Below are 15,136 nucleotides of genomic sequence, written 5' to 3' on the forward strand. Positions count from 1 at the left end.
ACCAACCTGTACATCAAATTCATGCAAGTTTCCAGATAGCTCTGGCCTCTCTGATGCCAAGCAAAGAAATTCCCAGAGTACAAATGCCATACCTGGCTGGCACCCAGAAACTAGCAGCCTGGTCCAGGGCCTGGAATATCCAAGTCCCAGGTAAAGCCCCTGTAGTCACACAGTACAACCCCAGCTTACAAGGAGATTGTGCCACTAGATCCATCAAAATTTCAGGATCTGTGTGTTTTTTAAACAACTTACTCCCTCCTTTCAGAAATAGAAGGCAAGCTGAACTCCTCTTAAAATTACTCTACACAATATTTAGGAAGTGTTTTCATTTTGTCACAATGAAGTTCTTGAGATAAATGCATGCATTTCAGTCATCTCCAATGCTGTAAGTTAACTGCTTATCGTTGGCAGTGATATGTTAGATTTTCATATTTTCCAAAATACATTTTAATATCCCAGGATATTTACCATTCTATATAGAGGGAAAATATTTCAGAAATACTTTAAGTATGTAGAGTTTATTCATTTGCAACTCATTTCCAAAATAAAAATCACCAAGATACAGGTAATAACATTTTTTGCAATGCTAATTAATTCTTACTTTGTTGAGTAGGCTGTATGATCCAGGAAAATGTTTGATTTTTTTCATCGTTTCAGCAATACTCCGTTTTTGAACATGTCCTTCCAGTGGCTCTTCATGTTCACTTTGACTCTGTGCCAGATTATTCATTTGACCGAGGATTGGAGTTGGTTTCACTTTTGCTGCAATTTGAGCTTCCTAGAAGGGAGATACCAATTGATTAAGATTACATGCAGGTATGAACAAGGCTGTTGTGAGACTCAATAATTTCATTAATTTAAGTAATTCACACAGTCACTGGCACAATATTGAACAGAAAAATACAGTCAAGCTGCAGCTCATTCCTAATGAATGGTCTGGCTGATAGCCTGAGGTTGTGGCATTTCAGCACATGAACTGGAAATTCCATCCCACTTATTGGCCAGAATTTTCCATTTGCCGGTCGGGCAGGCGGGCCGCCAATTGCAGCTGAAGAAATGGGCCGCGCTGCCATCTTCCGCGGGCAGGCCAATTAAGTCCTGCCCAGCGGGTTAGCGACCCCTGTGGAGAACGGGATAATAGTTGTGGGGGCGGGCGGCCTCAGACCGCCAGTTCCAATGGGGAGCGGGCAGCCTGTATAAAGAGTGGCCAGGCAGCCTGCTTGAGGCAGTGCACCATGGCCACTCGGGGAGAGAGGGAGGGAGCTGTGCATGCAGAAGAGCATGAGCAGGAGGAGGGGGGCAGGCTGCAGGAGAGGCCAGCGGGGAGGGCCACTGTCCCCCCCGATTTTCTGATGCATGCCTTGTTGTCCTCCTCCAAGAGGTGTCTATCCGTTGGCACCTGCTGTATCCGGAGGATGGGAGGAGGAAGGCCCCCCCATGTCACCAGGCAGGCGTGGGAGGAGGTGGGTGCCGCTGTCAGTTCAATGATGATGTGCGGCGCACTGGCACCCAGTGCCAAAAAAGATTCAATGATTTGCTGCGCTCTGGATGGGTGAGTACCATGTTGGCCTTGGCCATTTGACCCGGAAGGTAGCCTTAGCCTTTGAACCCCCCCACCCCCCCCAACCCCCGGCCCCAATCTTGCTGTCATTACTGCATTGGGCATTTGGCGCATGCTGGGTGGGCAAATGGGTACTGACCATGCTTACATCAGCCTTAGTGGTTGAGGAGAAGAAGGGTTCTTCCCGCAACATATGTTGGTGTTTGTGGCATTTGAGTAGTCTGGGGGCAACCTGCAGGGGAGGCCGCTAGACACATACTCAGAACTCCAACACATGTCTTATTGATGCTGATGAGATGGTGCAAGATGTGCCTCAAGGTGTTGTGCCTAAGTGCCATCTGCTGGCCTCAGCGCCGCCCCTAGTTATGCCTCCTTGCCATGGGCGCCAAGACCCATGTGCTATTCAAAGTGATGGACGCCGAATGTGTCCAAGGTGTCCGTTGGGTGAGGGGGTTGGGACCAGCCGTACTATCTTCTGGGGACTGATCACCAGTAGTGTGGACAGGAGCCACTGGAGGCATCAGATGGGCCACTGTGGTTGGGGTGTGGCATGCGAGTGCAGAGTACATGAGCGATCAGCCCCAATAAATCCTCTTCTCTGTTTTGCAGGCAAAAAGTCAGCACAATTCATGGGAGCGCCAGAGGACTGGTGGTGGGCATGCCCTCCTCCAGCGCCTCTCACCCTTCGAGGAGCAGGCCATGGAGCTAGGCAGGAGGGAAGAGGCTAGGGTGGCCGGGGGCAGCGAGGCTGGGGTCCAGTGGCCAGATATTTGAGGTCCACAGTCCCATCCACTCTGTCTGCCCACCATCCAAACCACTAATGGTTGTTGTAATCGTTAATGCTGAAACACTGCTCATTCACGGACTGAGACACTCTGACGTGTGGGTCATACAGAAGGGACCCTCGTCCCCTTGAGGAATCGTGTCTCCACCAACTTCCAAAGTCATCTTATCCCATTTGTGATCACTCTCCCCATGGGCTAACATGCCATGGCATCGCTGCTGCACAACCAAAGAGTTATTCCATTTTCAGGGGTTTGGGACCTTCACCACCCTTTCAGCCAATGCGTCCCACATTACTCTGTCCAGAAGGTCCTCAGCACCTCAGCTGTGAACCTCATGGCACTTAACTTAGATAAATGCCACCACATTACTCATCCCTGCGTCAAGGGGAAATGTTGCCTTCTGCCCACCCGGTCTATGCCCCTCCTAACGGAATGAAGGTCAATAATGTGACCTGTCAATCTCCTGTGCTTCACGGCAAATGTCGCAACTGTTTGCGATGTTTCCTCAGCCCTGAAACTATTCAGGCCAGCTTGCATCCAGGTCAGGTACCTCTGCACTCTCCCCACTCCAATGTGAAATAACATGCCATGTGGCATCCCTGAGGCCATCTGACCAGCCTGTCTACATGTGTGTTTAATGGTTGGGGCTCCTTTTGACTCTTTTTCACCCCACCAATGTTCATCTCCTTAGGGTCTTGAAGGGTGAGCGACTTATGAGGCTGGGGGGGAAAGGGATGAAAGTTTTAACTGACTGTACGCTAAGTGATGTACTGTCCTTGTTGTTAATTTCAGCATCACCACCAGAGCGACACGCCCAAAGGCACCGCAGCCCCCACTCCACACCTGAGGCCCAACATGTGCAACTTGCGGCACATCATTTCAGCTAGCCAGGCACCAGCGCAGGCACATACACCCCGGTGGGGACTTTACTGTCGGGTCGGCTAGTGTTCCGTGTCACAGTGGAGAGGGCACATCACGATCGCTGGAGGAGACGGTAGGGGCAGAGAGTGCCGATGACGCCAGCAGCCGGAGGGCTGCAGGGCATGAGGTAAATGCTGAGTCCAGCACTGATGACGTGCCTTTGGAGTTGTCAGCAATGCAGCAGCTGCAGGACAGGTGGCAGGAAGTGCGTTTGCATCTGGCAGGGTTGCATGAGGGAATGCTTCAGTTGCTTTCTGCGATGGAGGAATCCAGGCAGAGTGCACGTGAAGGTTTGGCCCTCATGGCAGAGCTTCAGGCTTCCTCCAATGAAAGATTGGTGACTCTCATAGAGAGGGGGTTCAATCGGATGGAACATCTTATGATTGGGATACGCTCTGACCTGCAAGCCCTCACAGTGGTACTCATCATTGGTGGTCATTCCCAATGTGGGAGATGGCACCAAGCATTGGTGCTCGGTGCCCATGCATCTGCGGTGAGCAGGGAGGTCAAAAGGGACCTCACGTCGGCGCAGCAGCTGCCTGTCATCGCTGCGAGCTCCTCTCAGGGCGCTCCAGATGAGGGCAGCAGCTCCTCTGCCCCTCTGCCAGTCAGCGTTTCTTCCGTTGAGGCTGCGACAACTGGGGAGGTGCCAGTTCTGGAACTGGCCACTCCCTCTCAGGCGAGGCCAGCACAGGCTCCACGGGCCAGAGGACGCCCGCCAAGGTCATCGAGGCCAATAGGACAACAGAGTCAGCAGGCTGTCTCACAAGCCACTCCGAGCGATGGGGCGGCACCTAGACGTAGCACCCGCAAACGTAAGCATAAGGCACGTTAGGCACTCAACGGATATGTCACTGGTGATTTTGAATTGGCCTTAGAATAGAGGCCCAAATTCTTCTTATTGGAATGGAGAATTGTGTGATTTTTTTTTAGACATAATTAAGTCCACTTTTGTTACCATTGCTGAGGGTGTTTCGTTTGTGGTGCATTTTTCTTTTTCACAGAAATATTTTGAGTGTTTGAGTGGACATTGATGTTTCTGTACTAAGCCCTTAGTTGCAGCTGATAAGGTGGAAGGTGTAGCACCTAAGTGCCACGTGTGGAAGCGCCAGGCAATGCTGGTCCTGCTGATCCATGTGTGTGGAGCTAGCTGAAGGTTCATTGGATTAAATTGTCCCAGATGTCTCTGCCTCCTTGGTGTAGTAGCAGGTCGGCGTGCTGCCCCTCATCATCGCCCTGTGCTTCCTCATCCTGTGAGCCACTGCTGGATTCATCATGTGCAGCCTCATCCAGGGCGTCAAGGTCTTCATCATCAACTGCATCCCCCCTTTCAGGTGCAAGATTGTGCAGAGCGCAGCGTGCTACCACTATCACAGAGATGTGGTCTGGTGGGTACTGGAGTGCGCCCCCAGAGCGGTCCAGGCAACGGAAGCGCATCTTGAGAAGACTGATGGCTCTCTCCACCACAGCCCTTGTGGTGCCGTGGCTCCTATTGTAGCGCTGCTCAGCTTCTGTTCTTGGACGGCGGAGAGGCGTCATGAGCCACCTTCGCAGGGGATAGCCCTTATTACCCACCAGCCAACCATCCAGCCGAGCCGGAGCACTGTAGAGCCCGGCACCTGGGAGTATCTGAGGATGTAGGCGTCATGGGAGCTGCCTGGGTACCTTGCACAGACTTGTAGAATCAGCATCCTGTGATCACACATTATCTGCACGTTCATGGAGTGGAAGCCCTTCCTGTTGACGAAGGCACCGGGCTCACCTGCTGGTGCCTTGATGGCCATATGTGTGCAGTCTATAGCACCCTGGACACGGGGGAAGCCAGCAATGGCCGCGAAGCCTCTGGCTCGCTGTGTCTGACTTGCCTGGTCGCAGCGGAAGTGGATGAAAGTCGATACCCATCTGAACAGAGCGTCTGTAACCTGCTTGACACAAGTGTGGTCAGCTGATTGGGAGACACCACAAAGATCACCCACCGAGCCCTGGAAGGAGCCAGGTGCATAGAAGTGGAGGGCAACTGTGAGCTTCAGAGCCGCTGGCATGGGGTGTCCACCCATACAGATAGGGGAGATCTCAGGGCCAATCATCTGACAGATATAGTTGACTGTCTCCCTTGAGAGTCGGAGCATCCTTCGGCACTGCACCTCAGTCATATTGAGGTAGCTGCTTCGCCACCTGTATACCCTGGCAGCAGGATAGTGGCATCTTCTGTGGCCCCTTCCACCTTGGACAACCTCTTGGCCCAGCGCTCCTTGTGCCTGCACCTGGCCTCCCATAGGTGGCTCCCCTGGAGGCTGATTGTCCAGTCCTGGCCTCCTCCTTAATCTATCCCTCCCTTCCTCCTGAGGGGAGCTGCCTCCAGTGGAGAGGCCAGAACCCATATCCCCAGGCTAAATGGAGGCCTCCGGAAAGCTGCAGGCCCGAGAGAGATTACTGTCTGCAGACTGGTTTCAAAGTATACAAAAAGCTCTTGGAAATCGATGAGAACTGCTAACAATCAAACAGGCAACTTTAAAACACTTTCAGCAATTAAAACTTAATGGAAAACATGAACCACCCTTCTGAGTCCACATATCCCGCATTGCATGAGTTTTATTAAGGCCTGTTGCGCCGTGCGCCGACCCAAAGTTTGCACGGGCCCCTCAAAATCCTGGACAATTGGCAAGTTAAGGGCCTTAATGAGACCTTCAATTAATGGCTTGGCGCGCCCGCCGACCAAAATATCGCGATGCCATGCGCTGACGTCGGCATGCAACATTTTAAGTGCTGACGTGTGGACTCCGCCACCCACACGTCAGCCGGAAAATTCTGGCCATTATGTATTGCTAGAAAGTTTTACATTTCAGGATATTGAATTATCCAAATGCAATGGGAAGGAATTTCCAGTTCATGTGCTGAAATGCCACAACCTCAGACCATCAGCCAGACCATTCATTAGAAATACACTGTCCAGTTCCCATGCTTAATAAAATGCTTGATTAGTGGTATCTGACAACAGTAGTGTCCATTATCCATAAGACCGGGAAACAAATTTGTGTAAAGAGAAACATTTTTGTTTCTGCCAAGCAGAATAGACGGCAAAATATCCAACCCACTAACTCATTCCTCTTACCCTGTCACAACTGGACCTAGGCAGTACGCTAAACCCTCAGGAATCAACTCTTCCTAACTATCATTTGTACATGGTTCTGTAGCACATCAGACTTTGGGCAGCATTTTTCCCTCGTCGGGCAGGCTGGGCAGGGGGGACTCAGGAAGCTGACTGCTGCCCACAATCGGGGCCGGACCGCGATTTCACGTTGGTGGACCAATTAAGGCCCGCCCAGCGTGAAATGCGCACTGCAGCACTGCCTGCGTTGTGTGTGTGGGTGGGGGGGTGGGGGGGGGGGGGGAGGCGTGGATGGTGAAAGCGCCAGTTCGTGCATGCATGCTGGAAAAGCTCCCTGAGGCACAGAGCTGCTTCAGGGAGCTGAAGATATAAAACATGAAAAATAAAGAATTATAAAATGGTTAAAAAAATGTCCCCTCACGTGACTCTGTTACATGAGCAGGGACATGTTCTTAATGAAATGTTAAAATTTTTATTTTATTTTTAATTGGTGTTGGAAACCTCATCGTGCCCATGGATGAGATTTCCTAAAAAGTACACAGGCCGCTTGGCCTTTTCGCATGCCTGCCAACCATAAGGTTGGACGGTCATTGGAAAATAACATTTAATTGGGACTTTAATGGCCTTAACAGGCATTTTAATTGTTAGTGGGTGTGCTGCCAACTCCCACACATGCCCGACAACCAAAATATCAACATCATTTTACGATCATTCAGGTTGGGCACCTGCCCACCTAACAAGCACAATATCCTGGACTTTATTTACATTTGCTACTGCATGATCATCTAGAAAGATAACTATCAGAGCAAATATAGCATGCTGTTGGGACTGCTTCTTTGTTCAAATTCTTGATTACTCAATTCTCATTACTTGAACCACCAGATACATATGCATCAGTTGCAACAATGCAGAATCAGGTCCTTAATAAGAAAGCAGATGACATCTGAATGATCGTAAAATGAAGTTGATATTTTGGTTGGCGGGCGTGTGCGGGAGTTGGCAGCACACCCACTGACAATTAAAGTGCCTGTTAAGGCCATTAAAGTAATGGCTTCAAAGACAGCAGTTCACAGTATTCTTTGTCATCCACTAAAGTCACAATAAATGCCAGCAAAGGCACATCTATCCTGGGAGACCAGGTAGGCAATATGACCCAAGCTCGCTGGGTGAAGCACAGGGCATGAGTCAGTAGAAGCTGATGGTGGCAGCAAAGATTGAGCAGAATGTATTGGGTTGCAGGGCTAACTCATCTACCCTCAGTTATACAGCCTTGGATCCCAGCTTCAATTTAGCCCATAATTAAGAAGATGATTTCTGATCACCAACAATTTTTACAGCCATTACAGCACCTTGCAAGATCTAACGTATATTGCACAGGAGTCTACTAACAACATCAATGCAGTTGTACATGACAACTTATCTAAAGGCACTCTACCCCAGGAAATTTGTTTTAAAAAAATGAAAGAACTTGCAGTTATATAGTCCTTTTCCCATCCTCAGGTCACCCTAGAGCACTTCACAGTCAATGAAGTTTTCTTGAAGTGCACTCACTGTTTAAATGTAATGAAATGCAACAGCCATTTGCGCATAACAGGATTCCACAAACAGTAGCAAACATTTATGTTCGGGTAATGTTTTGGTGGCATTGGTTGAGGGATAATTATCAGCCAGAACATCAAGAGAACCTGACCCCCTCACTCGTCTTCAATAATTCCACAGGATCTTTTACATCCACCTGGGAGAGTAGATCAGCGTCAATTTAACATCTCAACTGAAAGACATCATCCCCAGCTTCACTGAAGTGTCCAGCTAGATTAAACCACATGAGCACTGAGGAATCCCAGCAAATATATGTCAAGGAGTCAGATGAATGCTTTCAGAAGATTGCTTAGCTCTTTTGCTATAACTCCTCCCTACAAAACATTTTGGTTTACTACCCAGTTTAAATCTAGGAATTAACAATGCCTAAATTGGTTCACCAAACTGCCTTGCAGCACCCAGTTCCAATCAAATTTGCATTTACCTTCATCTCTCAACCAGAATACCTAGAAGCTACAGAATGAATTAATTAACCCTTTCTTGCCAAGTCATTAAGAAGTCAGATAACAAGTCATGCACTAACAATTATTTATTGACTAAAATCATAATTTAAGATTCAATATTGAGTATGCAAAACAGTTAATAGATGTAAATCTTGTAGTTAAGGTCAACTAGTAATTTAAACAAATAATTAATAGAGTTATTTAAATTGGTTAACAGAGATTGTAAAAGTAGCTGAGTGTATCACTGTAGTTTAGCATTAACTGAATCACTGACTATTAAACTATTGTTGAGATCAGCATCTGAGACAATTGCAGATTGGTTTGGTTGTTGTTAAATCCTGAGAAAACTGCCAAGTTAACAGCATTGGATAGTTAATCCATTGAATGGCTTTGATGTGGTGGTCATCAATGTCTCCAGAACTTTTACAGCTTTGCCCTTAGGAGTGTCGCAACTTGCTTGCTTGGAATTGCAGCATTAGCTTTTGAAACATCAAATTAATATGCTCTTTTGGTGTTATCTGTTCCTCCTGGAATCTCTGATCTAACAGAAACAACCATATGCACAACTCACCTTTTTCGATCATAGACAACATGTACAATTAAATGGCACATGTACCTCTACCTGTAACTGGGTGACGTAGCCATAAAGTTTGACTTCTATAACCTCTTACTGTTTGTCCTGATATATTTGTACTTAAGGTACCCTTCAACATCTTCTAGGCAAAGAATACCGCAGAAAAAGGCAAAAAAAACCCAAAGAGAACATTCTGTTATTTATCAGGAGAAACTACAACTAAGAAAGGTAAAGGAAATCTAAGAGAATCTAAGGTCAGAATTTTCTTGCCCCATTGGCATCACGCGTAATGGCGGGTGGGGGGGGGGGGGAGTGACAACAATATGGCGAGAAGGCCAAAAATCAGTTTTACGCCATTGTGAAACCAGTTTGTGATCGTCCATTCCACCCGGCAATGGCGGGCCGCGTTTCCTGTCACAGCACGTTGGGAGCAACAGTTTAATACAGTTGCATATAATTATAAGCCCTGCTTGCCGGGATCATCCCCCACGTCAAACTTACTGCCCGCGTCGGTGTGGCTTCAGAACGACGTTCTGCCTTTAAAAGGCGTGCACCTGGCAACCTGAACTTTGAGGGGAATTCGGAGATGAGTGAACACAACCTTGCACAGCGCTCGCGGGCATCGTCTGAAGGACATCAAGGAAGAGGCGTTGTGCATTCGCAAGGGCACAAGGAAGTCGCTTTTTCCCAGCTGGCTTTCAATGCGGCGCTGGGCATGGACTCCAGTGCAGATTAGACCGGGGGGGCGGGTGGTGGTGCTGGGGGGCAAAGCAGCACAGGCAGACTGAAGGAAATACTCAAGAACGTGACAGGGGGTGGGGTAGGGGGGTTGAGGGAAACAGCCACACACTTGGAAAAGCTTGTCAAAAGTGAGCATTCTTCTACAGCTGAGACCGTTCAGCTGCAGCTCCATTGACATTGGCTTGGAGTCGGGCCCCTGAAGCTTTTCTGCCCACACAAGCAACACAAAAGCATGAAAGTGCCACCAAATGTTCCAGAGCTTTTCACCCCTTGGGCAGCAGAACAATTGGCTGACTGGGCAAGTAGTACAATCCCCTTGTGACAGGCGGCCATGGTGCAGCACTGGAGGAGGCGCTCACAGCCCCTTGCAATGCCTTTATTAAGGTCTGGACCAGTATCCATTATGGTTCAAGCTAACAATGCAGTCTTGTACTGTGGGTTAGGAGAATGCCTGCACCTGAGATGAGAACACAGCATGCAGTCCAGTGGCTGAAGCTGCCAGCAATCGGTCAAGTGGAGTGGGGTGAAGGTGGGTGCAGTTTCGGACAGTCATTGAGTACACTGGTCATCCAAGTGATGGTCAGCACTCTCCCGCAAGCCTGAAGGGGCCTTCAGACTCAACCAAGAGAGCTTCTTAGGGCACATATGCCAACCCATGCATCTCCCTCTTTGATCCTGCAGGAGGTGAACATCAGGATCATGGAGCCTGGTGATTTAACCGTATCCCTCATGGCTTACAGAGACCAGAGAAGTAGAAGAAGAGGGTCCCTGAGGTGCCTGGCTCGGTAAAGGGAGGAGCACCTCCCTCAAGATGAAGGGGCAGCATGGCCTGCTGCATATGCAGCTGATGATCCACAATGAGCTGTCGCTTGGAGGCACTTCGCCAGACTCAAAGTCTACAGATAGTGCTTGTCATGACATGGAGATGCAGCGGAGGCCCAAATAGTCACTAGATTGCAAGAGGATGATGATGACATGCAGTGAGAACACACCATAGAGCTTCACATTGCCTCTGTGAAAGTCTGACTCCTGTCTAGCTGAGGTCAGCTTACTTGCACTCTGTGATCAGAGTCATATTATGAAGAGGCAGCCGTGAAACTTTAAATGCACCTGATCCTTTGTCAGCCTTCAGCACCTGACCTCTTCAGGAGCACAGCATCACTGGTTACAGCTGCTGAATTGATGGGAGGCCAGCCCCACCTTAAAGGTGATGAGAGCACACAGAGAGAATGATAGAACTCTGTGACGGTTGCCCATGGTATTCTGGCAGCAATGACAAGCACCATTGAGGTGCAGGATTCACTAATGTGTCCAGTGAGTGTGAAGCTGGACCATCGCTTTGGTCTGAAGGTTGCACATTGCACAGGGAAGAAGCCCTGGACTGACATACCTGCCTTTACCTTGTGCAGGAACCAAGGTTTCACATCTGAGTGACAGGAACACTGCTCATCATAACAAGGAGCCATAGGCAAGGAGATATTCTTGGGAGTTAATGTACAATAGTGAACATCACTAGTGATGTTAGTGATTAACACCCATGCCCAGGCTGTGCAACTACATAGTCTTGATCTTTCTAACCCTGCCAAAACATCTTGGTGCTCCCCCGACATCCACAGCAGAGATGGAGGCAGCCTGCTGACCCCTAAGCTCTGTCTGTGATGATCTTGACTGGCATCCTCTGGAGGGCCAAGACTTGAAGGGCCCCGGCCTGTTTTCCGGGTCCTGCTGTGTGGCACTGACACCCTCCTCCTCCTATGGAGCTGGACCTCCTGGGGTCACAGGAAGAGGGGATTTGGATAGACCCTGAGGCTACTCTAGAACTAGGTTCCACTGCTGTGTGTTTCTCTACACAGCAGGAGGGTGTGGGTGAGTGCTCAGTAAGTGCTCTGGGAAATCTCAAATTAATGAAACATGATGTCTAAAGGGTCAGCTATATTTTATAACTCTAACTCCCTTACTTTCAAGGCTGCTCTTTAACAAAGGCTCCCATGCAGGACCTTAAAGCGCAACATGTTTCTGTCACCCAGAGGAGTTATTTCCTGGGTACAAGCCTTCCAAATGGCTTCCTAACTCTAGTAAGGAATGATTTGTTTATATACACACATTTTAATGACTTTGTTGATTTCTTTAGGGACTTGCATGGTTTTAATTGGCTTGCTTTCCAGACATTTCCCAGCATTTAATTCAATGACCAATTCTATTTGGAGTAGGCATCCTTAAGCTAAACTCCATTTTGAGAACACATCAAACAATTTATGAGGAATTCTCCCTCTAATGTGCTCTAGTTTCCAAAGCGGGAACCAACAACTAATTAGTTTGGAGGGAAAAGTGCAGAACCAAGATTGATATCACTATAGTGGCACCTTTATGGAAGACTTGGATCCATTCACCAATCACACCCTCTTCTAATTTTAACATGCTGGTGAATCGCTTGGAGAAAAATATTGTAGGGCTTTACCAGCCTCATTGCTGCCTAGAGGCCTAGTCCTAGCTGATCAGTGAACATGCTGAGAAAGTGCCCGACACTAAAGAGGCTCTCTGACTGATATAAATCCCTCCCTCACATGACTGTAGGCGTGCCAGAAGGTGAGGAGCACCAAGCAGCTACTGTAGTAGTGGATGTGCCACGAAGAGTTGCTGGTCTAGCACATGACCCAGCACAAGGAAGTACAAAGTCAAATTAATCCCAATCAGCTCCCGCTATGACCATGAATTATCTTCTCGACCTTTAACCCTTTTTTAATCTAATTTTTATTTATCCTTATTTTTTAAATTTATTTTTATTTATTAATTTTAATTGTTTTTTATCCCTTTCTGCCGCCCTCCCCCCGCCACCACTACCACCACAGGGTTTCTGCATTGTGCTTTCACAGAGCACTGACCCTTGTTCTGCGATCAACATATTCTGCTTTCTTATCTTTATGCCACTATCAGCACCTTCTTTAATCTTTAACACTACCATTAACACTTCCTTTGTCTTGTGTCCATGACATCTTTGTCAATCTCTCTTGAGCTCCCACCTATCTCTGGCCTTCTATTTTGCTCCACCTGCTCCACCCCCTTATACAGTATAAATTTCATCACATTTCTACTTCTCTTTAGCTCTGAAGAAAAGTCACATGGACTTGAAACATTAACTCTTGTGACTCTCTCCACAGATTCTGCCAGACCTGCTGAGTTTTTCTGCATTTTCTGTTTTCGTTCAAGTGGGAATTGGATTATTATCGGAAAAGGAAGAATGTACAGGGCTGTGGGGAGAAGGCAGGGGAGTGGCACTAAGTGAATTTCTCCTTCAGAGAGCCAGCACAGACATGACAGGCCAAATGACCTCCTTCTGTGTTGTAACTATTCTATGATTCTATGATATGAAGAAACAGCTGAACGCAATGGATGCAGCAAAGGCTAGGGGCCCTGAAATACTTGGCTGTGGTACAAGCCGCTCCCCTAGCCAAGCTGTTCTAGTACAGCTACAACACTGGCATTTAGCTGATAATGTGGAAAATTTCCTGGTATGGCCTGTCCACAAAAAGCAAGATAAATGCTATCGGGCCAATATTGCCCCATCAGTCTACTCCTGATAATTAGCAAATTGATGGAAGGTATAGTTCACAGTGCTATCAAGCTGCATTTACTCAGTAAAGGCTCAATGGTGCTCAAGTTGGGTTCTGCCAGGGCCACTTGGCTGCAGACTTCATTACAGTCTCGGTCCAAATGTGGACAAAAGAGCTGAACTCGAGAGGTGAGGTGAGAGCGACTGCTCTGGATGTCAAGGCAGCACTTGACGAAGTAAGGCATCAAAGAGCCCCTGGCAAAATTGGAGTAATTGAAAATGGGGGCTCTTTTGTCCACATTTGGACCGAGACTGTAATGAAGTCTGCAGCCAAGTCATAATTCATGGTCATAGCGGGAGCTGATTGGGATTAATTTGACTTTGTACTTCCTTGTGCTGGGTCATGTGCTAGACCAGCAACTCTTCGTGGCACATCCACTACTACAGTAGCTGCTTGGTGCTCCTCACCTTCTGGCACGCCTACAGTCATGTGAGGGAGGGATTTATATCAGTCAGAGAGCCTCTTTAGTGTCGGGCACTTTCTCAGCATGTTCACTGATCAGCTAGGACTAGGCCTCTAGGCAGCAATGAGGCTGGTAAAGCCCTACAATATTTTTCTCCAAGCGATTCACCAGCATGTTAAAATTAGAAGAGGGTGTGATTGGTGAATGGATCCAAGTCTTCCATAAAGGTGCAACTATAGTGATATCAATCTTGGTTCTGCACTTTTCCCTCCAAACTAATTAGTTGTTGGTTCCCGCTTTGGAAACTAGAGCACATTAGAGGGAGAATTCCTCATAAATTGTTTGATGTGTTCTCAAAATGGAGTTTAGCTTAAGGATGCCTACTCCAAATAGAATTGGTCATTGAATTAAATGCTGGGAAATGTCTGGAAAGCAAGCCAATTAAAACCATGCAAGTCCCTAAAGAAATCAACAAAGTCATTAAAATGTGTGTATATAAACAAATCATTCCTTACTAGAGTTAGGAAGCCATTTGGAAGGCTTGTACCCAGGAAATAACTCCTCTGGGTGACAGAAACATGTTGCGCTTTAAGGTCCTGCATGGGAGCCTTTGTTAAAGAGCAGCCTTGAAAGTAAGGGAGTTAGAGTTATAAAATATAGCTGACCCTTTAGACATCATGTTTCATTAATTTGAGATTTCCCAGAGCACTTACTGAGCGCTCACCCACACCCTCCTGCTGTGTAGAGAAACACACAGCAGTGGAACCTAGTTCTAGAGTAGCCTCAGGGTCCATCCAAATCCCCTCTTCCTGTGACCCCAGCAGGTCCAGCTCCATAGGAGGAGGAGGGTGTCAGTGCTTCACCTGAAAGGAATGTTTGGGGCTTTGGATGGTGAGGAGGGAGGAGGTAAAGGGGCAGGTGTTTCACTTTCTGCGAATGCATGGGAAGGTGCTGTGGGAAGGGGATGAGGAGTTGAGTGTGATGGAGGAGTGGACCAGGGTGTCCCAGCGGAAAAGGCCCTTATGGAATGTTGACAGAAGGGTTATGTGGCGCCATCATGCTGGTTTTGGCAGGAATGACGGACGATGATCCTTTGTATGCGGAGGCTGGTTGGGTGAAAGTGAGGACGAGGGAGACACTATCATGGTTCTGGGAGGGAGGGGAAGGGGTGAGGGCAGAGGTGCGGGAGATGGGTCGGACATGGCTGAGGGCCCTGTCAACTGCAGTGGGGGGGACCCTTGGTTAAGGAAAAATGAAGACATGTCAGAAGTGCCCTTTTAGAAGCTAACATCATCGGAACAGGTGCAATGGAGGCAGAGGAACCGAGAGAATGGAATGGAGTCCTTACAGGAAGCAGGATGTGAGGAGATGTAGTCGAGGTAGCTGTGG

The 15,136-nt window shown here is 48.1% G+C and overlaps 1 protein-coding gene across 1 annotated transcript in view; it reads right to left on the reverse strand.

Annotated features, from left to right (window-relative positions):
• The window catches only part of LOC144682841 (transmembrane protein 182-like), a 68,803-nt gene that overhangs the window by 38,157 nt on the left and 15,510 nt on the right, over positions 1-15,136 (reverse strand). Inside the window, exon 2 of the mRNA XM_078545626.1 lies at positions 602-778. Within this exon, the coding sequence (XP_078401752.1) occupies positions 602-778 (177 nt within the window). The remainder of the gene's footprint in view (positions 1-601; positions 779-15,136) is intronic.

Source organism: Cetorhinus maximus, chromosome 7 (assembly GCF_964194155.1).
Source record: "Cetorhinus maximus chromosome 7, sCetMax3.hap1.1, whole genome shotgun sequence".
In the NCBI taxonomy this organism is placed as follows: Eukaryota; Metazoa; Chordata; class Chondrichthyes; order Lamniformes; family Cetorhinidae; genus Cetorhinus; species Cetorhinus maximus.